Raw genomic sequence first — 26,074 nt, 5'->3', positions numbered from 1 at the left:
CCAAATAAGGGAAGAAGAATGTTCTGAGCATTAAGGGCACTAAGAATAAATCTGAGCTATCACAGATAAGATTACTTTCAACTCTTTATTTCATGTTTTCTGACATAGACCCCAAGATCTGTAATTATCTTAGGGAAACTGCGGGGGCTTAGACAGCACTTTTTCCTTACTTTGTTGTTGTTGTTGTTTTCCCCCTTCTTTCTTTGGGTCTGGAGAGCTGGGGTGTGTGTGTGTGTGTGTGTGTGTGTGTGTGTGTGTGTTCCCCTAGAGTGCCAAAAAAAAAAAAAAAAAAGTGCTGAAGAGTCCTAGGGAGATGAGGCTATTTTTGTTCGAAGCTGATACTTCTGCCTGAGCCACAAGTGCAGCTTGGAAAGGGCTCAGGTTGTTTCCAGGGGGAGAACTCTGCAGAGAAGAGACGAAGTTCCGCAGGACAGCAAAGGGGCACCAGAAACAGCCAGGAAAACGAAGAGCCCTCACGTTTTTCACACAGAGCCCCCTATCAGAGTTCTCGAATTCTAAAGTATTCTGCAAAGTGTCACTGGACCGGAACCTTCCGCCTGCCTTTCCCTTTCTCCAACCACCATGACTGAGATCACTGCTGAAGGTACTGCGACCATTTTCCAATAGTACCAATTAGGAAAAAAAGGTGGAAATCGACAGTGACATTGACGGTCAAGTTGTAGACTTAAATGTTGCTTTTAGAATTTGTCTCGATCAATGATTGTATATGGGATTGGAGAAGTGGATTTGGGAGCATAGAGGCTGACAGATCAGTGTGTTGGGGGAGTGAAGGGGTTTCTCTGAAATTTTGCATGGGCAAACTCTTCTGTGCTATGCCAAAGGCCCCAGTAGGTACCAGTTGTCACCCGCACCTCTATAAATAGCTATGGGCATGTAATGTTATGGCTGATATCTTACCTTGCAAAAACTACAAGACTTGCAAGGATAAAGACCACAATGAGCTAAAAATGTTGCATTTAATGTTTAATTGTAGAAACTGATTTTGAGCATTTTTGCCTTATGATATTTTAAAATGGAGATTTTAAATATGTTTTTCCTTTCTAACTTCGGTGTATAAATATGCACACACATGTACATATGATTTAAGATGTAAATGCTCCCACAAAATTTGTCTATATTTTACTATTGGTAGATATACAGAGACACAGTTGGAAATACACAAAATGGAGATCAAGATTTTAAAATAAAGCAATTCAAATTCTGATTCTTTTCACACACCTATGCCTCTTTTACCTCTATATGGTGAACTCTTTCTATTAAAGTAAATTTTTTTTTTCAGTGCTTCTTCTGAAAAGGTTTATGCCATAACTAAAACATAATGTTTTATTATTTGATCATGATAGCAATCATTTCATCTGTATATAAATATGTAAAATATATGTAAATATAAAAAGTATATATATTTCTTAGAATGAAAAGACCCTTTAAACAACTAAAGCATTTTGAATACAGACACAATCCAGTTCTAGTTGGGGTAAAAATCTGGGAGGTGGATCTAAAATTTGCTTCTGACAGCTGTAAGAAAATCAGACAGGTGGTGCTCTCATCAGCTTCCAAGTTGAATGCTGCTCTGGTTTGTTTTTAATTAGACAACTGAAAAATAGAATGTGTGGTTTTGGCTCTTTGCATAGATGTTAGCATGGACACAGTGATTTTGGAGTTGGAGATTTTCAGTCAATATTTATAAGAAGAAATGTCTTTCTTGTACCTTCCACTGAGAAATTTAGTCTGGCACCCCAAATTGATAAAAACAATTACTGAGAGGTTTCTGTGTATCAGGTATTTTGCTCAGGACTTTGTGTTATTTACTTATTTAAACCTCATACAATTCAATTAAGCCAGCATTATTATCTCCATTTTGCACAAATAGAAACTGTAACTCAGGTGTTCGGTGACTTGCTCAAGACTATGGCAATCCCAAGATTAGAAGCCAGCTCCCTTAGATCTAGTTTGTGTTATTTCTCTTCTATAAGAGGATATCAGGCTTACTCTTCACCAGTTTTAGTTGAGAATTTGCTAACTAAATATAAATAGCATTTTTCCCTATTCCTTAGATATTCTGTGTCATGTGCCTTTAGTTTGTCTTGAAGAGAGCTATCTATAACAGCTGCTTGCTTAGCTCTGCACAAGTTAGTAAGATACCTATGAATGTGTTTCCCTCCCTGTGGATGGGGGTGGGGTGGGGGGTTGGGGGGGTGGGCATCTGGCCGATCCAGGACGTCATGACCAAATCATGTTTGGTTTGCCTGTGGATTATTCTCTGTAGAACTTATTATTCTCTGTAGAACTTGGCACTTGATTCATAAAACTTTTTACAGGAGAATTCTTGATTATGAAATAGAACTTTTGTTTCTATCTTCTCCCCATGGAGCATCTAAAAGATTCTCGGAAGACCTCTTGGAGTCTCCCATAAAAATCACTGAATTAGTAATAAAGTGTAAAAACACCAGCTAGTAAGGGTCATTTCCTGCTCCCTGGCCTTTGCAGTTCATAGGATCTATGTTATCTGAACATCAATTATGTGCTTTTTTCCTTTTCGGGAATGATTTATTAATCATATTTCTCAAACAAAAATTATACTGCGAACTAAGAGCTGAGTTTTTAAGGCTCACACCTCAGTCATTCTCTGAGGTTATTCAGAGCTTCTGGCATATCTCTCCTACACACTTTTTATTTTGTCTTCATGATTCTCACTTTTTTGTGTCCCAGCCACAATAGCCTTCTTTTCGTCCTTTATAAGGGGTGGGATTTTGTACAGAACTTTGGTACATGTTATTCCCTTAGCCTGGAATAGTCTTTCCTCTCATCTGCTGTATTTCTTTTGCCACCACTTCAAGGCACATTACAAAAATGTAAGTACTGCATCAGTGGCCTGTGACATCTACTAATGACTCTTCCCATCCATTTGTCACAAAGCAAGCAAATGCAGTATAGCAATTATGAAAGATAGAGCTAGAGTAGTCCTTTAGAGAGCTCTAGTCCACTGTTTTGACCACCATTTTTGGAAAACTGAGGCTCATATGGATTAAATGACTCTCCCATGGTCATTGATAATTAGAGGAAGTCTGAAGATATAATTCATGTCTTCTGTGGCTTCTCTCAGTGCTTATTCAACTATAACGCAGGACACATTGATAAAACTTACCAAGTTCTTTACAGAGATTACCAGTGCATGTTCCAAGCTGGACTACTTTATCTGATAGAACAAAGGAAGTAATGCTAAATATGGAATTGTGGTTCAGGTACAGAGCCATAGATGAGGTAGAACTAGGACAAAGTTGAAAGTCAAAGGATTTTAGAGAAATTGCATCTTTGATTCTGGCCATGATGAATTTATGAAGATAATTATAATGACATTATAATAACAATTCACATAAAAAACTAATGATGTACTATATGTTGGTTAATTGAACATAATAAAGAAGAAGTCTATAAAGTAATAATAATAACAATTCACATGTATTGAGAAGACATTAAATGCCAAGCACTGTATGAAGTTTGTTATATGATCAGGACAACTGAATGAGATAGATACTTTTATCATTGCTATTTATAGAATATGAACTTGAGGTTTAGAGAGGTTAGGGATTTGCCTGAATTCACAGAGCTGTACACAGTATAGCTATGATGCACATCCAGATCTCTACCTGAGTCATGTTGGATTCTTCTCCTTGCTGTGTGACTGATAGCCTGCCCTTCCTTCGGAGTTGACAGGGACCCATGTTAGGCCACTGTTCTGATTTGGCCGGTGCTAGATTGAGTAGGTTTGATCAGGCCACAGACTGGATCAGACTCAAAGGGGCTAGGGTTTAGGACTATAAATAGCCTTCTGCCTTCTTTCCAGAGGCTGTTATTCCTAGACAAGTGCCAAAGTTAGCTCCGCTTACGAGTTTCATGTGAACTTGCAACGACCAAATTCAGCATCTATTTGACAGCATACAGCACTATTCAAAATACCTTTGCAGTAATTTCGATAGTTAATTCTTTTTTTTAAGTATAATTAAATCTTAATAGCTTTGTTGAAAAGATAGAGACTTTTTAAAAAACTGATAAAATATGTAATTTTTTCAAATTGCCAAGATAAGTAATATGCAGTCAAATTATGCTTTACAATAACATCTATGTAACTGTGTTCTCTGGGTCCAAAGATTTTCAAAATATAGGGATGTACAAATTTCTACATAATACATTCAAGTTGGTACAGATCCTATATATAATTAACTTGTAATTTACTAGAACACTTAGTTAAGGGAAATTCTTTTTAAAAAAATTAGAAATTAGGTCAAACTCTCAACTTCTAAACTATTATATAACTTCAGGATTCAGGAGAGGGTTTATCATACCATATATGGGATTGTTTCCTCACTATTAGCTCAACCATGTTTTACTCCTTCTGTAACAAACCCGTGGAAGGATTTGATATTCAAAATGTAGAGCAAAAATGGTAATTTATGTTACACAATGCACTGCTTCAACAGACTGGATAGCACATGAGCACCCATTGTTGCTCTCAGGAAAAAAAGATCGAGGATTCACAGCCAGACTAATTAACTATGCACACGAGTTATGTCACCTAGAGCAACAGATGGTGAAATTAAGAGAAGGAGGAGATCCAGCCTACATATTTGTGTCTAACTTGCCAAAACCGAGTGGCTATTCTGGCCTAAACCGAGACGACTTGGGTTGGGTTGGGAGGATGAAGCACTAGGTTCAAGCCCCAATCACTTCCAAATTATGTTCTCCTGTTCCAGAAAAGCAATACACCACATGGAGAATACTATTTTTAGTTCCACAAACACATTTTAAAAATTGACATTGACAAGACAGTGTATTTGGAGAAGGACCATGATTGTAAGAGGCACAGTTAAATGAAAAGACTTGTGCACAGGTTGTTTAAGGAGAAGATTGGATTTTTTTACTATGCAGCACTAGGGGACAAAGTGAAAACTCATAGATAACAGTGTGGAAGCCACAAAAAGGCAAACTCTTGGCAAAATATAATGCAAAGCCTAACCAAGCATTAAAATGATAGCTAGAACTAACTCTTCTGATTCAAAAACAAAAAACAGAAAAAGGAAAAATACATAAACAGAAACAAAAGAAAAGCAATGAAAGGAACACAGTCTCTAGTTGTCAAGAAATAGAGTGATGAAGAATATGCTAAAAAGTACACCGTAGCATGCAATCAGCAAAATCCAGTCCACGGGAACCTCTACGGTACAAACAACCCAGTACCTTCAAAGAAGTTACTGGAAACAAAAAGAGATGAAAAGGAAACCTATAGATTAAAAGAAATATAAAAATAGAGCAACCCATCACAATGGATGATATTAATGAATTACTTTATCTTCAGTGGCACGGCCATATTGCGGCTATGTTTTAAAATTACTTATATAATTTGAAGATACATACGCAAATATATATGGATGAGATGATACAATGTTTGAAACTTGCTTCTAAGTAATATACTACAGAGGAATATCAATGGGGTATATGTGGCATCGCACTGGCCATGACTTGATTATACCGGGACTGATGATGGGTATACAGGGTTTTGTTACAATATTCTGCCAACTTTTGTGAATATTCAAGACTCTCCTTAATGAAGAACTAGGGGGAAAAAAGAACAGAGCTGATTTTTTAGTAAATATTTACTTTTTTGATATATATATGGGTCAGTGAATCCACTGACATCAAATTTATGTGTAAGTGCAAATGCTGTCTAAATTAACAGTCTGTTATTGAAATGGAAATGAAATATGCTTGAATTAGACAGAGGGGTCCAGAAATGTGCATGACATTTGTAACAAAAAGGAAATAATGATTTAAAAAATATATCTGTTATAATGTGGGGATTTGGAGGTTAGTTTCATTTCGTTTTTCAAAATTTTTAATGACATTAATTAGATATCTTAATTAGTAACAGATCATTTTTTGAGATTGTCCATGTGAAAACCTGAAAAGAAATTAAAAACCTAAGAAGTCAATATGAAGCAAGGAAAAATAGTTCTAAAAAATGCTATGGTCAGGAACATCATATTTATTGACAGGGCATTAAGGACCAAGTCTTGCATGAATATCTTTTTAAAATATCACAGAAACTCTGAAAGGCTAAGAGACAGATATCACAGAAATCCGATCAGTCTGATGCTAAAACTTCTCAATCTTCTTTCCTGCTCAAGTTGAATTTAGAAAAAGAGAAGAAAAGCCGACTGTGAAAACCAGTGGGTGACATAATTCATTGAAAATCAGAAAGGTAGTGTAGAGCTGACAGAAGGCAGCATTAAAGTAATTCAAGGCAGCATGATAGAGTACAAAGTATGTGGAGTTTAGAACCCAGAAATCTGGGTTCAAGCCCCAGCTCCGCTACTTCCCATACATTGTCTGGGGTTGGGGGTGGGGTTGGAATGAGGAGCCTCATAGGAGGCCAAGTAATAAGGCCAGAAGAATTTTTTCGGCTTTTTACAAGATCATGCTTCTTGGCAAATGATGTTTACGTATATATTTAAAAATTGTGCAAAGCATCCATGCTGCAAAACCTACAGTGAAACTGAACAGAAAATGCATCTTTTTAGTATCAAACTTTGCTGGGTTCCATTAAGAAGCTTTCTGTTGTAGCTTTTGTTATTATTTGTAATAGTGATTCTTTTTTTTTCTCCTACCACGTTTTCAGCACACAGTACCCTTGGAAGATGTTCTGCTTGTCAGCTTAAATGCTTAATTTTCTCCTATTTGTTTTTGGTCATCATTGTGACTATAATTTAAAAACCATGCTACTTTTACAATGCAAAATGAATTGAGCCTATTCAGCTATTATTCTAAAGGCTTAGAGACTCAAAGCCTTCAATGCTGTTTGCATTAATTTTTAATCAGTTAACAATATTTAATATGAGAGAAACATAAAATGGTGCAACTAAGCAATTTTAAAGTGGTCTATATTGACCTTTGGGTGGAATATATCAATTTGAAAAGAGAATGTGTACATATATGGTTAAGATTTTCCAGTTAAGCTTTTGGTTTTCCAGTTATGGAGTTGAAATCATTATTCTTTTCTTCCATCAAATAAAAAGAAACCCTTTGGAGAAATGTTTAATATATTTTTAAAATTCAGATTATTTAAAGTAACACATTTAAAAAGAGCAAATTAGGGAAAAACCTTCATCTGAAAACCATGCATTAACATAATACAATAATTCCAAGATATGGAGTTTTGTTTCTCTTCAACTCAAAGTTCTAGGAAAATCCAGCAAAGTTAAATTTAGCTTTCCCTAGTTCCCATTTTCTCTGAAAAATTGGAGTACCATGAATAATTTCTGATAGGAAGTGCTTATTTGGGTGTCACATGAACATGTATTGCCCCGAGTGAGGGTTAAGCAGAGATAGATGAACTTTCTGGTCCAAAAAGATAGTATTTTCTATCTTCAAAGGAAGTTAAAAAGAATTTCCTTGGCAAATGTGTAATGAAGAAAGTCCTGCTTCTCTCTGTACAAGTTATGCTCTCTAAACATCAAACATCTCCACGTCTCTGTGCCTGAAGTCAAGCTGCCAAAAGCACATGGAATTTACAATTCTGAGAGGTCCTTTGGTATGTAAATGAGCTGTTTCCTCATAAACCACAGAGTCCATCTCACTTATGATGTACTTCATGTTACATTGAAATATGTATGGTTTAGATATTTCCTAGTTCGGTAGCTGTGGCAAGGGCTGGGGTATGTGGTCTTCACTGAAACAAATTGAAGATACAGTCTTTTAATCTAGAAGAACAGATAATTTATGTTCGTTCAGCAACCTGCTTTTTACAGGGGAGCATGAGGCTAGAACTTCCTGTTAGAAACAGGTTTTCTCGTTGTTACTCATTTGCTGCATCCTCCCCCTCCCCCCCCCACAGGTTTCTGATATGTTGAGAAAAACAAAAGAAAAAAAGAGCTACTAGTACAATATATGCATAATATAGATGATATGATTAATATAATTAATATAATATAACTTAGGGCATTAATGAGCTTATGGATGTGAGAGAATCATTTTCCACTTGTTTAGACCTTCAAAACATTCTTAGCAAGGTTTCCCTGGAAAATTTATTGTTGCCTGTTAAAATAATATGGTCATATGACTAAGAGAATTTTCTGTTTGTGGTAGACATTTGATATAACATCAAGACAAAATGGTAATTATAAAGTGACATTTCTTTGACCTCCAGTGCCGGAGCCATTATTTTTATCCATCGTTATTCTTATTTAACTTATGTATACTTGCTTGCGGGAAAAGAACACAGTATAAAATCTGTATGTTCCAAGTATGGTAAAATGCCAAGCTTTTGAATTTAAATATGCAGAAGCATTAGGCATCGCATTTAGAGGGAAGCAAGCAAACAAAATACATCCATGTGAAACATAACAAAATTATAGACTCTGCGGTGTTATCAACCTACAATTAGATTTATACAGCAGGAGGTCATGTCAGAGGTTCAGTTTAGTCAATATTTTAGAACCGGTAATGCACCAAGCTGAATACCAGACAATAGGGACATGAAGAGGAATAATACAAAGTCCCTGATTCTAATATAGTAGATCGAAAAACAAGCAGGAAAGAGCAAAAAATAATCATTAGAGGAAGACTAGACAGATATAAAAACATATAACTCCAGTTTGGATTTATGAATGATGAGTGTTTAATTTAGTTGACAAAGTCATGCTATTGTTCATAAATCTTATGATCACTGAGGACACATTGAAACTTGCTTAAAAAATAACTTTAGAGTGATAGAGTGTCCTATTCTTCACTCTGATGATTTGCAGTGCACAGGCCGTTGTCAGAAGGTGAAATGGCTGGCCAAAGGGAGGAGATCAAGAGTGGGTTTGATCAATGAAGAGATGAGGGAAGAAGATTTGGGTGGAAGGTGAGATTTAGTGATGTATGGGATGAGGCCCTAGGATGATCAAGGCACAGAGTTACCAGGCTAAGAAACTGGGTAAAAATCCCAGTTTAAAGACTCTAGTTTTTTAAAGGCACCCTACTGCTATGTCATTGAAAAGGATGGATACCTTATATTCATGACTTATTTTGAACTTGTAGTTTATTACAATCCCTAGTTTCTGGCCCTCCTATGTGAGTATGCTCCTAGTATTTGTGTGTCCATTGCTGCTTTTGATCCCCAAATACTCTACTTTGAGCTGAGTTTATATTTTTGGAATGCTATTTCCAATTCATGAACAAATAATGAGATAATACTGTTAGGTACACATTAAATAACTTTCTTCAGGTTAATACTGAGAAATAAGCTGTTAAAAACTAGTTTTGTGGTCAACATTGTTCTAAGTACTATGAGAACTAGTGTTATATTCCAGTGGTCTTGGGGTTCTATAAAAGCACCACATTAAGCATTGAAGCAAAGCAAGAGGGTTTTCGAGATATTAGGGAAAGGCCTTTATTAAGGAACAGATGAAGAGACATGATCCTTAGTCCAAGGTTCAGAAGACATCATGAGGAAGTATGTAGGGTAGCAGAAATAGCTAGATTTAAGCACTGTCAGCAGAACCCTCTACAGATTTTGCTCATAGTGACTGAAAGGGTTATATTAGAAATATTAGTTTTGACAGCTACCAGAAGTTTTGCTTATCTCTTGAATTAAATAGACCAGGTTTACTATTCAGTTTCTGTCCAGTCTCCCTGGATTCGTAAACCTTGTAGGTTGTGACTAGAATTGACTTCTTATAACCATAATCTAGCCCGGGTCCCTGTCTTTGAGTGATGTAGGCTCTCAAAACCCAGGTGTTTTGGAACATGGTATTCTTATCTTTGTCCCTTCACTCTGCCATTCACTTATGGATGAAAAGGGGCCAAAGTGTTGACATCCTTAAAGATATTCATTCACTTAATAAGCAAGTATATTTCAAGTATTTGCTTTGGCCAGTAACTGTGCTAAATCTGAGGATGACTGTGAAATATATATTCATCTGGCCCTCAAGGAAAAATTTCTAATTGTATTAATAACTATATGATACAGCCTGCTAGTTCTAAGTTGCCTAAAAGAAGAACAGACAAAATTATATACAAAAATCGTGAGATAGATTATTTGGTTTCTCGTCACTCAAGTTTAAAGTAGACAATATTTACACATATGAAAGAGCTAGAGTATGAATTAATATGTAACAAATAAACAAATCAAGTGTTTTGAGGTATGATTGGTAGGAAAATCTGAGAAGCAGGAGAATAGATGAACTTGGTTGATTAAGGACTATTATAAAAGAGTAGGACTTAAATAAAAACTTGAATGATATCTCTAAATGAAAGAATGGGGGCATAAAGGAAAAGTAAAGAATTAAGTTTTTACTAACATGCCTAGATCCTAAAAATTCCAGGTTAATATATTTAGCAAACAATTATTTGATATTTTTTTACTAATTTAATATCTTGGTCTCACACCCTATGCCAGAGGATCAAAGCTGGAGGAGGCATCTCTATTGGCATTTCGGGCAAGAGAATTGGTCAAAGGTCTTTCCAAGACATTGCAGGATAATTAGCACATAGTAGCACCCTTCACATAATTTTGACTTCATAAACAACCACAAAGGCTTTCCTATGGCGATACTAACTACACTCCAGTTAACCCACAAGAACCTAAGATAAAGGTGAACATAGATGTTAGTGGTTGCAAAGGAGGTGGGATCAAAGTACTCAACAATGAGAGAGAAACTGCTGGCTTACTTATCTTCCAATTCTACATGGAAGAGTTTTTTAGGTCAACATAAAGGATTTGGATTAGTGGGAAGGTCTTTTTAAATATTTTCCAACTACGTTACCAGTTACCAACTAAGACTTAGTATACTAAATCAGTTACCACTAAGAGTTACCAACTAAGTTACCAAATAAGAGTTAGTATACTAAATATATCATCTATTTCAATGATTCAAAAGTTATTTGGGATAGAATAAAATCCTTTCTGAACTATAATTATACTTGGCTTTCTTAATTTACACTTATAATTCTATAGTGGAAAGGGAAAAAAAGATGATTTTAAAGAAGTGTGAGGCAAAGTGATTCACAAACCAAATGGAATGACACAATTTCCCCTGGAGAAAAATCAGTGAAAGGTGATGGCTTATTTTCTGTGTCCTTGAGCTAATGAGTTGAGAAGTGACAGCATAATTTGAAGAGAAACACAGGTGGAAACATCTCTGATAGGTAAATTGAAAGACAGTACTTTGGAAAATTGCTTCATATAGTTTTACAGAAGCTAAATAATAAACCTGAGAGTGGATTATATTTCCTTACTTCATAGTCACCCTGTATTGTGACATATTGAACTCCACATGTCTTGTTGAAGTACTTCCAATGTTTCTTTAATTCCTTGTAACACTACCAAAATGACAAATATGTTTTCCAATCTTGTAGGAACTCACTTAGAATTAAGTTGTTAGCTAACACTGACCTGGAAGCCAAAATGCGCAAAAACTCTAAGTGAAAAAAAATTAGATAACAGTGGCAATTTTTTAATAACACTGCCCCACTTGGTTTTCAAGAGACCAGTCAGCTCATCAGTTCAGAGTTAAAACAATGTTATGAGTCATCACAGTTTTTAAAATAGTAAAAAAAAACTTTTTGTAAAATATAGGTGAAAGCTGCATAAATCGTATATATTTGTATATCATTTACTAAACAATAATGGAGTTGACATCCACATAACCAGTACCCCGTCCAGGAAACAGTTTCCATCACCTCTGAAGAATATTCCCACCTGCCACCCACCCAGTGACTCTCATTTTGGTTTTGCTTTCCAATCAAGATTCCTTCTTATCCAACCCTTTCTCCACAGGGAACAACTATTCTGACTTTCTTTTATAACAATTTTCTTACTTTGCTCTGTAGTTTTATGACCTGCACATCTATAAACAATACAGTTTAGTTTGGCCAAGTTTGTTCTTTACATAAATGGAACCACACAGCATGCATTATTCTGTATCTTGTTGCATTAATTCAACACTCTGTAAGACTCACCTGTTTTGTTGTATGTAGTTGTATTTCATGCTATTCTTGCTGCACAGTTTGCACTGTATGAATGTCATCACTTGTTTATGCATTTGAATTTTCTTAAATTGAAGGGCTCTAATGAACAATAAAGCTATGATCATTTTTCTTCTTTTTAGCTTTGATATTCTATGGCTCTATCATCAATGTGTATTTATTGCATAGCACAGTGCTCTATGTTAAAAAGGTGAATTCAGCATGAAGAAGATGCCTTGCTCACTCAGATTGGGTAGTATGTATATTATCATTGAGATCTGGTCAAAAACCATGGAGAAAGTGTGACCTCAGTGGCAATCTACCAGAAATGCCCTAGCTTGTTTTAAGGAAGAAATTGATGTATCCCCACGAGATATATAAAATGGGTATTTGGGAGAACAGGGAGATATGAATAGAATAGTAAAGACTTCTCAGAGTTAAAGAAGTAATCCTCCTGAGACTGTATAGGTAGCAACTCAAATGTTGATATTTAGATCCAGCATAACCTAATATAAAAAAGAGATTGTTCAACAAATATTATTGAATGAAAGTGTATAGAGGCCAGGAGCTCAGCATGTGCATACTGAAACTCATTACCTTTTTCCCTTTCAACTATTCCTATGACCCTACAGAGTTTTATCTTTTTCCCATTTGTTCAGTCTCTAAAGTTTGGATTCCTCATTTCTCAATTCCAAATTTTCCTCTTTACTCCCACTGTTCCTGCTTTAATTTAAGTTCAAGTCATTTCATATTTGGATCCCTATATGTGACACAATAGCAACATTTCCCACCTCACATGCTCTCTTATAATGTGACCTTGACTCTTTTTCCACTCAAAAGTGAAGTCTATTTTCCCTCCTCTTGAATCCAGAGAGCCATGTGATGATTACCTCAACATATAAAATATAATGAAAATGATACAAATATGATTTTCAAAGATAGATCATAAAAGTTCCAGGCATGTCTGTCTTTCTGTCTTGGGATATTTATTTTTGAAACCATGTTGCAAAAAAGTTGAATCACCCTGTAGCGAGGCCCATAATAAGAGAAACAAGGTCCTTGGCTGATGAACTCAGCTGAGCTCCCGGTCAACAGCCAGTGCCAACTTTTCAGCCATGTGAGTGAGCCATCTTGAAAATGGACTTTGCAGTTCCCAGGCGAGCCACCCTAGCTGATACTTGTGGAGCAAAGACAAGCAATGCCTGCTGAACTCTAAACAAATTGCATATTTCTGAGCAAAATAAGTGATTATAGTTGTTTTAGGCTGCTAAATTTTGGGATGTTTTGTTATGCAGCAACACATAACTGTTATACTAACTGTTACAGTGCTACATAACATCATGTAATCTCCTAACCTCTAACCCATCTTCCAAATGATTACTAAATTAAATCTATAACACTGTACAGCCCATTGACTAATGGTTAACTCATTCAGTGTACTGCTACTTCAGCCAGGTTCAGTTGATGTTAGTCAATTGAAAAATCGTTATACCCCTACAACTTTATCAGTCATTTATCCACATATTCAATACTTTATTTATTCAAAAATGTTTAAGGAATGTTGACAATTATAAAAGTATTCTAGTCACTGGAGATATGCTCATTTAAAAAAAAGAAGAGAAAGAAGGAGGAGGAGGGGTGTGGGAGGAGGAAAAGGGAAGGAAAGAATAGAGAAGACGGAGAAGAAAGAAAAAGAAGAGGGAGAGGAAGAAGAAATTCCTGCTGTCAAAAGACTCATTGAAGCAAATTCTCAATTACACCCCACTTGGAGATTTTACAAATGTGAATGATCATTTTCTTTTTTCTTTTCTTTTCTTTTTTTTTTTTTTTTTGGTTAGTGTGCTTAAAATGTGTCCTGGTTGTGGGCCAGGTAATTTCAATGTATAGGATCTCCACATAATACTTTGTTCTCCTGAGGAGGTTTAAGCAACACTTTGCACAGAGAAGTGCTCACATAATGTGTATTGGTAAAGAGTAGAGAGAATATTAGTTATGGTATACAGAAAAATGACCCTGTAGGATATCCATGCCTCAACCCCCAGATTCTGTGAATATGTTATCTTACGTGGCAAAAGGGAGTTTGCAGGTGTGATTAAATTAAGCGCCTAGAGATGGGGGAGATTATCCTGGATTATCTGGGTGGACCTAATCTAACCACATGAGTCTTTAAAAGTGGAGAACGTTCTTGGTGGTGGTTAGAGAGAGATGTGATGTCAGGACTTGACTGGCCACTAGTGACTTTAAGAAGGGGGAAAGAGGCTGTGAGCCAAGGAACACAGTAGCCTGTAGATCCTGGAAAGGGTAAGGAGACTGATTGTCCCCTGCAGCCTCCAGAAAGGAATGTAGCTTGCAGACACCTTGATTTTAGCCCCTTGAGACTCGTGTTGGACTTCTGAGTCACAGAACTGTAAGAAAATAAATTTGTGTTGTACTGAGCTACTGAGTTTGTGTTCATTTGTTACATCAGCAGTAGAAAATGAATATAGTGCTCTCTATCTGATTATTGTAAATCTTTCTTTTACACTAAGAGACACATTTTCAGAGGGCACATAGAAAATTGACACAGAAGAATTGCAAATTTATTTTCCACAAAATATTTTTATATAAATCACTTTTTAAGTAAAATAAATAAGTCTCCCTTTTATACGAGTGACCTGAGGCTAAAAAGGAGCCTCATTTTCAAGGTCACAGAGCTCATTATTGGGACAATTAATAATAGATTAATAATTAACTAGGTTATTATCTTTGCAGAAATGTACACTGATTTTTCTTCCAATAAACTGAGTTTTCTAGTAAATAACATTTTCCCCTTAAAAATCAGCAGTTAGACACTTCATTTTGGATAATTGCATATCTTAGGAAAGAGGGTTGTAGTTTGTGCAGTATACATTCCTTCTTATCTCTACAATGGAGTGTCTGAGTGGCTCAGTCCATTAAACATCTGCCTTAGGTTCCGGTCATGATCCCAGGGTCTCCTGTTTAGCGGGGAGTCTGCTTCTCCCTCTGCCCCTCCCCGCTGCTTGAGCTCGCTCTCTCTCAGAAAAAAATAAATAAATAAATAAAATCTTTTTAAAAATATCTCTACAGTGATTCTGCTTCCATTCGATACTATGAGCATTTATGAAACACAAATTGTGACTTGTTCGATAATAACATTTGCATATTTATCTAGTTACCCACACACAATATATAATACATATTGTCCACGCTGTCTAGATGATTACAAAGGGAACTTCTTTAAAAGGCTCCCTTAGTTCTTAGCCCAGGACATCTTGTCCTTCTTTGGAATGGGTATCCTTCACCCTCCTAGGTTTGCACACACCAGGAAGCTATGCACATTTTCCCCTGGATAAGAGCCTATTAATAGAAAACTGACACTGCAGCATTTAAAAAAAAAATCAGGTCAGAGATTAATTTCATAGAACCCACAGGCATGTCAGCTAAACATGATCTGTTTGAGGTGGTGAAAATGTGTCATCACTTTGCTTGCTGTTCAAACAAAATAAATATGTTTCCCTTTTAAATTCAGATTCTGAGATATTCTTTCTCTCATTTAGGACTTCTAAAGTATCCTTGCATGAAATTCCTGCAGAGTTTAAGCTACTGACACAAGCTGCATGCTTACACCTCTTCCTAATAAGGCCAATTAAAGAAAAAAAGTGGTCAGAGTGTGGAATACAGGAAGATATGACAAATGAGATTAATTAAAATTGTTGAGGTAATAAAAGTGAGAAAAGAGAAACTTGGAATTAAGTAAACCTGAAATTAGATTTGAAGGAAAACAAAGTTGCCTTAGTTCTACCTGAAAACATTAGTTTCCTCTACATGGAGGAGCGCGGGTAGACGTACCTTTGTTGACGAATATGAAGGGAAATTTTCAGAAAGAAAATAATATAATAACAGAGCAAAATTATAAGTAGTAAAAAAACCGCATAAATATGTAATATTTGTATAGCATTTATATAGTATAAATGCATACGAACAAATAAGATGTATACATAAATTTGACTTGTGACGCATAGAATAAGATATGAATATAGAGCTTTTATTTTAATAAATATTGAGTTCCTACAACATTTGAGACTCTGTCACGAAGCATTAAGAGAAATTATTTGGTCAGAATATCACAAAAAGATATAATATTGTTGTGGAGAATTTTTTTTGATAAATACAACTAAAATAATTTTTTAAACATTTATTTTAAATACAATAGTTTAAGGTCCATCGCTAGTAATGACATTTTTATTCTAGAATAATTGTGCAAATGTGTCTTATTTTTCTAAATTTATACATCATATATCTTTGAATTAATATTAAAGGATCAATCAGGTTATTAAAAAACATAACTAAGTATTGTCCTATAGTAATACTTACGTTCTATGAATGGTGGAAAGTTAGAGGTAGGAAGTGAGGTATACACACTTAGACCAATCCCTTCCAAACTTTGATGTGCATTATGAATCAGCTGGGAATTTTGCTAAAAGGCAGGTTCTAATTCAGTAGGTCTGGGGTGGGGGGCTGAGAATCTGCATTTCTAACAGGCTCTCAGGTGCTGAGAATGCTGCTGGTCCATGGACCACACTTAAAGAATATACTATGGTATTTAAGAACTGCTTAGAGAAAAATTCTGCTTTTGGTTTTAGACTCTAATTTTTCAACTGAAATAAATAAACCAATGGATATCCTGTGAAAGAGAACAAAAGAAGGAATAATTTATTATTATTTACATTTTATTTGTCCCTTTAAACAGTGTGTATGAGCCCTTTTAGGAAAAAGAGTTCATGATGCTGGGTTAATTGTGTGCCATCTGACTCCAGTTCATCACATGTATATAGTGGCGAATACTCCCAATTCTGTAAAATCCTTATAAGAATTTTTCACCCTTTAATGATATTTCTGTGATTGTTTATAAAGACTTAGATTTTAAAATGAATACAAATTGTATGACCTTTGGATGATTCTTTGCACTTAAAAATGATCAGTTATCATCAATTCGTATTTATTGAACATCACTGGGTATCTGATATTAGATTTGACCCTTTCAAAATGATTAGACACATGTCTCTCCATAACAGACTTCAAGCTATCTCAATGCTTAACTTAAAAGAGTTTCAACCAAACTGAGTAAATGAAGTTATTAAGCAGAATAAAATAGTTGATTAATAATGTTGATGACATTGATTGATTAGTGCTGAGAAAGGTTATGTTCTTTTCTCCTTAGGATGATAAATTTTGAATTCCTTATATAATTAGGAAGCATAAAAACTTGCAAATATATTTTTAAATACATTTATTCAAACAACTGCAGGCAAATCTCTAAGTTTATTTCAGTTGGAACTAGAAATGTTTCCTAGTGTAAATGTAGGTCGGGATTTAGCTCATGAAAATTAGTTGACCATTGGTTGGGCATTAGTTGTCCATTTCCAAATCATGAGTCTCTTTCCTAGTACACACGCTAGCATGCCATATGAGCCTTAGATTTGGTCAGTGCATGAAATTTTCCAATACCTTTGTAAGTGAAGGATGATGCAGTTGCTTTTCACACTTATTTTTGGTCATTATTCACTAAATGCACCACTTTCCCTTGATATTTAGTGCATCTAATTTTACCTTTATGCTATGTTCAGTTATTGATTTTATTTTTATGATGAGAAAGAAATATCATGATAATAAAAGAAGTAGCATTGTAAGAAAATAGAGTTGGAACAGGTTTCAAGGTCATTTCAAGCAATTTCACGTTAAAATACAAGAGTTATTCATGTTATAAAATTATGTGCCTGGAAACTACTTCTAGTCTTTCTCCTGTCCCTGAGCAGAAATACACTTTTACTGTAAGAAATGTCAAAGAAAATGAATATCTTTCTTATGGTTAAATATTTCCATGCAAGGATACTCAACATTTTCCTTAGAAAGCTATTTGTGCCTAAAAATACTTATGTCAAGATGTCCTCTCCTAAATCTCTCCTGTTAAGATTTAACACAGTTTCCTCTTTTATTTTCAAGCTTGAAAATAGCAGGTCACCATTGTCTTTATAGTGACCCTTTGTCTTGTAGAACACTAATCTTAAGCAGTCAGAGCTTTTGATTTAACAAGTTGAAAGAGACAAGAAGAAAAAGAAAATGCTTCTCCATAGGCTCTACATTATTTTTTTAGCCTCTTAATCATATTAATTTCTAACCTGCTAATTTCAAATGGTAGTGTATTTTGAGAATATGTAGATGTGATATTTCAAACCTTTATTAACAGGTAAAACAAAGGCACCACCTGACAAAAAAAAAACAAAAACAAAAACAAAAAGACCAGCAAACCAATTAGAAGGAATGCCATCCTTGATTCTGGGCTTATGCTTACTGCCTAACTCTCAGCTTTGTGTATTGGGAATGTTCCGTTAAAAAACTAGGTAAGATCAAACAGTCATAGATTTAAACTGCTGCCCTCCCCTACACTCACCATGTGACTTACATGACTTTTCTGAAAAGCAGTTTTGTTATCTACAATAGAAAGTTTATAATGACAGGTCACAGGGTGCGTATATGAAAGTGCCGAACACTACCTGACACATACCAGGAGAACATAAATATTAACCCACTTCTTCTCTCTTATATTGATCAAATACAAGATGCGAGAGATCTGAGGAATCCTACATCTGTGTGGCCGTATGTATGAATCAGACATACATATGATCAATAATATATAAAATTATTTTATTTTTGTTTTCTCATATAGTAAAGATTGTAATGTTCTAACTTACATAGAGTATAGCAGGGGACAATTGTCTCATTTTTCTTCCCCCACTTCCCCCATGTCTTATAAAGTATAACTTATTCTACCCAGTTTGGTTCTCTTGGTTATTCTTGAATTATTGGCATTTGCATTTTTCAGATTTAGAATTTACAGTAAAATCTTGTTATTAAAAACAATGAGTTTTTACTTTTTAATTTTCTTTCACATACTAATTTCATTTTAGTACTTTACACAATTACGGAAGTCCTAAATAATTTAATTCTTTCTTCCAGCTGTAAGAACTTGTACAAATGACTAGGGGAAAGAGGGTCTTTCCAGGGTTAATTCAGATTAGCAGGCCCCTTATATAAATTTTCTGTTACTATGTAACAATATTACCACAAAATAAGTAGCTTACAATAGCGGGTAGTATCTCACAGTCTCTGTGTGTCAGGAGTCCAGCATGATTTAGCTGGATTTTCCACTTCAAGGTCTATCAAACATGCAATAATAAGGTGTCAGTTGGGGTGAGGTCTTATTTAAGGGGTAATGGGGAACAAATCTGCTTCCAAGCTCCTGTGGTTGTTGACAGAATTCAATTCCTTGTGATGGTAGAACTAGCCTCAGTTTCTTGCTGGTCCCTGGAAGACTCTGTTGGCTGGAGGTTGCTGTCAATTCCTAACGGTTGTCTCTAATTTCTTGCTATGACCACCCAACATGACCACCAGCAGGAGAGTCTCTGAGGCAAGTCAGATGTTATGATCTGATATAAGGTAATTCTGTACGCATCCCTTAGCTGCATCTTATTCATTAGAAGCATGTCTCAGGACACGTTCACACTGAAGAGGAGAAGGTTACGCAAGGCATAAATACCAGGTGGTCGATATTACAGAGGCCATCTTAGAATCTTTCTGCCACAGCCCCCTCTAGTGCAGGATCTAATCTCAGCTGAGCAGGTCAGGGACTTATCTATCAATTAGGGTTAGTCTAAATACCTAAATCCTATGAGCCTGGGTTGAAACATGAAATGTGCTTTTATTTATTTATAAAGGGTTTTGTCCTTCCAGGGACCAAAATATTTGGACTCAGTTCATTTCAGTCTCTTCCAGCATTTAAATGCTTGAATAATTTAATTAAAAGAAACTTTAGCTAGAAATAGAGCAAAGGAATTTTCATGGTCCCAAGGGGGGGGTTCTCTCCGGAAATAGGAGATAATAATCATAGATCAGGACTCATGTCACTAAAAATCAGCTTCTATAGTGATCTAATTGTGAGGATGGGACGTTTCTGTACCATCGGATAGGGCTGAATTAACCAGGAAAAATGCTCTCCTGCTCTCCTTTTTCTGGAGACCACAGAAAATCTTTCATGCATCGTTTCATCACATTTTTATTTCAACACATTTTCAAGGTCAGATCCGATTTCCTCCATGTATTCAGACTCCAGGGGTCCCACGTAGGTGCTCAGGGGCACTTAATACAGTTTTTCCTTTTGTCATATGCTATGAAAAGCCTTAGGGAGCAGACTCATTTAAACTTGTTCCCAGAAAGTCCCAGTACTTGAGTAAAAGGAAAAGAAGAACTTGGTGTCCTTGCGATGAGCACCTGCTACTCCTCCCTCAGATTCCAGCTCAATTGTCACAGTCCATGGTTAAGGTCCTAATATAGGATTTCATAAGGCAGATGCATCTCCTTTGTAACATTTATCATAATTGCAATTGTCCATTTGTATAATTATATAATAGATATCTCTGCTACTAATTAGTCTTGGCCCAATGGAAGCAGAGACTATAAAGAAATTTGTTCACCTTTTGATCTCAAAAATGTAGCAAAGTGCTTGGCACCTGGTAGGCACTCAATAAACCACAGGGAATAAATGCGTATACGGGCATATGGAAGGGGAGTTACCAGGAGCTCAGAGCTCACCCCAGGCCACCTAAGTGAGGCAACAGAGGTACCCTGGTTTGAAGCCGGGACCTGTATTAAGGGGAAAAGAATTCACAATGAGAATGGCACATGACTATGACCTAGCTGGGTCGCTCTTTCATGTACTCATTTTCAGCTCTTTCCTATTGAACGTTTGAATACCTGGCATTTACCACTTGTTGAACTTTAGTATATTTTTGAACGCCCTTAATAACTATTACATGTGAGGGATCGTTCTGTTCGTTGACAAAATCAACAGGACAAATAAAAATTAAGGCTGTTGGTGAAATGATTTGTAATTCCTGTTTGACACTTGATTCTTCAGTTTGCAATGTTAATTCATTGATTAATTAATTTTGCAACTTTAACTTATGAGAGGAGTTATTTTCAGGATTTCCAGTATTTTGTTCTAATAATTTGGAAATTTTCTTATAATGCATCCAGCCATTGAACAATCATGAAATGAGTGCCTCTTTTTTAACCTAGATGTAGTAGAAAGTGGTAGTGATGGAGACCATGGGGCAAACAGACAGAAAATTCAATGTAGTATGGTAAGAAATACGTATGTTATATAAGAACAATTAGGATTTGTGTACAATATATCATGATAGTACGTGAGTAATATACCAGCCCATGCCATGGCCCAGGGACCAAAGTGGGAACGTTCTCAGGAAGGGATTCCATTTAGAGGAGATGGTTAAGTGAATTCTTAAAGAAACACAAGTCAGCTGGAAAAGAACAAAAAGAAAAATGATTGATTTCTTAATTTTGCCTCATCTGTGTCTTATCAACTTTTTAAAATCCTCTAATGTAACTAATAATTCAAGGTGTTCATCAACCAGTTACTTTGAAATTGGCAAGACAGAGTTCTTCTTTTTTAAATATACAAGTATGTTTAAGGATAAAAGTAATATGAATAAGCATAATGAGGAAAAAAAGATACAATCCCATCACTTTTATCATAATTATATTATGATTTTATAACTTTGTTTCATATATTTGATGTAATAGTATAATATAATTTTGCATGAGGTTACCTTTGAGTAATACTTTATAATTTGATTTTTCATAAAAACTTCTTGAGCATCTTTTTCTTTCAGTAAATATAAATTTTCATCAGCATTTGTATTACTGTATTATAGTTCACGATATTGTTTATTTAGCCAATACTTTTATGTTGGGTCTTTATATTGCTGCTTTTTTTTTTTTTCATTATTATCAACAATACATTTGGGGTGCCTGGTTAGTTCAGTTGGGTAAGTGTCTGCCTTCAGCTCAGATTGTGATCCTAGTCCTGGGATCAAGTCCCACATCGGGCTCCCAGCTCCACAGGGAGCCTGCTTCTGCCTCTGCCTCCCTCTCTCTCTGTCGCTCATGAATAAATAAATAAAATCTTTTAAAAAATACAGAAATGGTCATATTTTTTGCCCAGCATGATTAATTCTTCCGTAAAAATTTTTAAAAACAGATTCAGATGTATATTTTTTCAAAACTTATGTCACAAATAAAAATTTTCGTCAATAATACTATAACAGTATATAATAAAGATAATACTTCAATTAAGATAAAATAGATTATTTAATGAATAATACCTGGACATGGTTATGCATCTAGGAGAGTATCAATGATGTTGATATTGTATACCATCTCTGTTTATATTGTATACAAGAGTAAATTCCAGATGAATTAAGACGTAAATATAAAAAAATAAAACAAAAAGGTCTTGATTGAAAACTTAGAAAACTATGCAAAAAAAAGCTAGTGATGAGGAACTTCCTAACTAAGGCTGAAAATCTGGAATCTATACTTTTATAAAAGGTGGACATATGCATATAAATATGTAAATATGTGAGATGATAAATAATACCATAGACAAAGCAAGGAGGAAAGCAAAAAACAAAAAGAAAAACGCATTTTAGATATAAAAATTTAAAAAGTCTATATTTGGTCAGATGTATGTGTATTTATGTAAAATTCATGTTTATATGTGGACGGATTATAAAATTAAAAGATTTTTTAGTTGTGTAATAAAAATAGTGTAAGTAGTATTTAGTTAAGTTTGAAATGGTAAAACTTATACTTGAATTATTAAAATATTTCTTTTTCTACTTCACTAAATTATTTCATTTGATCATTATAATTTCATTAAATGTCCCCCTTTTTAATTTGCTTGCACTATAAATATATTTAGCAAATTGTTTATTCTTGGAAAACTTGGAGATAAACTTCAATTGACCAATGATGATGACCTTTGAAAAGATCTATCTTCCAATACTGAACTTTGGCTGGGCTTTATCCTTGACAATAAGCCCAAACTACCTATGCCACTATAAGTGAAAATTGAAAGTTTTACTCAATGACATTAACCATCAAAAATAAAATAGGAGGCTTAAAGCATATTGTAGCATAAAAGTTAATTTAAACTATGGTTAAAATTTATGAATAGCCATTTCTTTAGAATGGAATCTTTTTGTTTTCTTTATTATTAAACAGGCTTTTTAGAAAATAGTTTGGAACCATATTCATAGTATTATATGACTAATGTATAATGTCAGTCATTGCATGTTCTTCTCTGAAATGTCAGCTTATTCCTTCCCAATATGTTTGGAGGAGTTTTGTTTAGCCTTCCAAAGAGTATATATACATTAAATTCTTGCAATACTGTCTATTTCTAGCTAGTTGGTTTGCAAGAGTCACAATGATAGCATCCTGCTGCTCAAATTAAAAACTTATTTTGTAAACAGCTAAATCTTCCTGAATCTGGTCAACAATGGTAACATAAATCACATCCTCTTATGCATGGGGTGAAATATGCGTATGTGTGTGTATGTGTACGTGTAAACATTTGGCATATGCATTAATAATGATAAGTTGCTAAAAACTAAGATGTAATCACTTTATTCAAGTACATATCAAGCTATTCTAGTGACCAAATGCATCATTTTCCCCAGCAAACATGCTTCGTTCCCTCAGTATTGTCCTGGTGAATGACACCATCTACCTACTTTCTGGAGCTAGAACCTTAATAATCAAGTCATTGACATTCCCCACTCTCTAATCATGACATCACTAATTTTCTTCACTCCACAACTTAATCATCAAATCATTCAAATCCTGCAGATACTATTTCCTGAATACTTCCGAATTCCTTTCTTTTCTCTCCATTCCTCACGGCATCCCCAGAGTTCAGCTTCTTATTACAGAAACCTATATTTCTGCACAATTTTCGAATTGAGTTTCTGAGTCTGACTCAACTTCTGTGCTCTGCTACTTACTTAAACTTTTCAGAATACAAATATGATCAAGATCCTTCCGTGCAAAATTCAGCTCTGGCTTGCCATGTTATTTGTTAGACAGCCCGATTTCCTCATTTTAGCACTCACAGATATTGGAGATGTCTTTTCTTCTCAGCTATCTCTCTCCTCTTTTTTCTCCACTTTGCCGCAAATACCTTGTCTCCAGCGACATGCTTAGACCTGCAGTTTCTTAAATGCAGCCTTCTTTAATCCTCTAAGCTTTTACATGTGCTGTCTTGCTACCTGGTTTAAAGTGTTCCTCACATTAAATTCTCACAGTGGTCTATGCATGACATCTTCACACAATTAGCAAACAATGTTGTGGTTATGCTTCATTTGTCTATCTTAACAATTGCTAAACTCCTGGAAGGTAGAACCCGATCTTGTCTAATTTTTAATCTTCCATACTTGACTGTCATGGAAAATGTTCAATGTACATTTATTGATGAATGAAAAGAGGCCAAATTAGAATAAGCGCTCAATGGTCAACTTTGTTCAGCAATCTTCTGAGAACTCATCAATTTACTTCAGATAGATGTTACTTCTGTTAGTAACGATATTAACTCTAGTCTCATTTTCTTTAGCAAAATATAGGACAATATCAGTGGGGGTGGGTACATTATTGCAATTGATGCATCTAAGAAAAGTAGTATTAGAAGCATTTGAATTTGTAACTTCAGTTCATTCCCACTGGTATTTTTAGAAATGCATGCTTCAAGGTTGAGATTTCTGCAAGGATCCAAATTAAAAAAAAAAAAAATGCTGCAAAGTGGATACACGAGGGAGTTTCCTGTTATTATCTCAACAAGAGGTTAGGATCTGCGGAAGGTGGACAGCGGCAGTAAGAAAACTATAAAGAATCTCAAATCTTTAAAAATTACAGAGAGCAGATCTAGGTCCATCTTTTTTCACTCTCATAGCAGAAAATGCCTGGAATAAGTAAGTGCTCAGTAAATATTAGATAAGCGAAGGAATGAATGAATAAATATGTGAATGTTGGGGTAATAAATGGATGAATGAGTGGATAAGTACATTGAACTCTTATTATAATATTAACCTACAGGGTGAAATAAATCAAATACAGTATCAAAGCAAGATGACTTGGCAAGTCATAACAGATGTCTATATAAAAAGAAAACAGGTATAAAGAAAGAAAGAAACTTTAGAAAGAAGAGAAATAATTCTAAACCTAATTTATTGTACTAAAATTCCAATAAAGATAAGATATGGATTGAGTTTGGTTGAAAAGAAAAAATCAAGTGTTTACATTTTTCCTAATAGCATCCAGATAGGACTAAATCAGGCTGTTCATTTCCAGGTTCCAATTGTGTGTTTGTGATCTTAGTTTAGATTATGTTTACAATTCATGAAAAACCAAACTTGGACAGAAACACAAGCATGCTTCTTTCTATAATGGCTTTCTAATTTCTTTTGTGCTGATTATATTTACAAACCACCAGAAAAAAAGAAAAAAAAGAAGTCAAAATGAATAGTATTATGGTTGTGATTGGATTTCAATAGCCCTATGACTTATCCATTATGTTATAGTAGCCTCTGGAAAAACAAAATACTTGAATTCTAAATATCTGAAATTTAAATAAGAACTGATGCTGGGTTGAATAATAAATCCCAATGCCAAAATTTAATTTTGTATTGCTGCATAATTTTTATAAATCTAAATTGCATACTTATTTTGAATATAATCATTGTCTTTTGGCTAAAGAAATAGTATGAAGTCATTGTTGTGGGGGAATAGCATAATGATCAAGGTTTGTCTTTGTGGCCGTTTTGAGATTTATCCTGGGCTGCATTTGACAGTCCATAGGGCATTTGGAAATAAAGAGAGTCTTCATTTGAAAGATGCCCTTTCTAACACCTACTTCCCTAAGTTCAGGGAGGGGAAAGTTTATGGTAAGCATCATGATTTTCACGGAGTTCAGTTTCTCTATGTTGTCAGCATTGTTCATTGCTTTTCCTTCATTCAGCAATAGATTGAGATAAGGTAACTCTTGGCACAGGTTGCATTGGGGAAGGTAATAGGCTCACTTAAATTTGAATCTCCTATTATTCAAACTCATCTTGAAAACAGATTGAAATATGATTTC

At 34.9% G+C, this 26,074-nt stretch overlaps 1 protein-coding gene across 12 annotated transcripts in view; it reads left to right on the top strand.

The window, feature by feature from the left end:
• Window positions 1-335: 335 nt before the first annotated feature.
• The window catches only part of TRDN (triadin), a 355,819-nt gene continuing 330,080 nt past the window's right edge, over window positions 336-26,074 (top strand). For 8 of the 12 annotated variants that reach the window (XM_087865451.1, XM_045798596.2, XM_087865450.1 and 5 more), the window contains exon 1: window positions 339-604. In XM_087865451.1, coding sequence (XP_087721577.1) covers window positions 583-604 — 22 coding nt within the window. In that variant the 5' untranslated portion in view covers window positions 339-582. Of the gene's footprint in view, window positions 605-26,074 lie in introns of all 12 variants that reach the window. The other 4 variants (XM_087865446.1, XM_087865444.1, XM_087865445.1 and 1 more) reach the window with 2 other exon arrangements.

The sequence above is a fragment of the Ursus americanus genome, chromosome 11, assembly GCF_024610735.1.
Source record: "Ursus americanus isolate L20-20 chromosome 11, mUrsAme1.1.p, whole genome shotgun sequence".
NCBI classification, from domain to species: domain Eukaryota; kingdom Metazoa; phylum Chordata; class Mammalia; order Carnivora; family Ursidae; genus Ursus; species Ursus americanus.
Note: the sequence above shows the minus strand (reverse complement) of the source record. Positions and strands in the feature narration are given on the sequence as shown.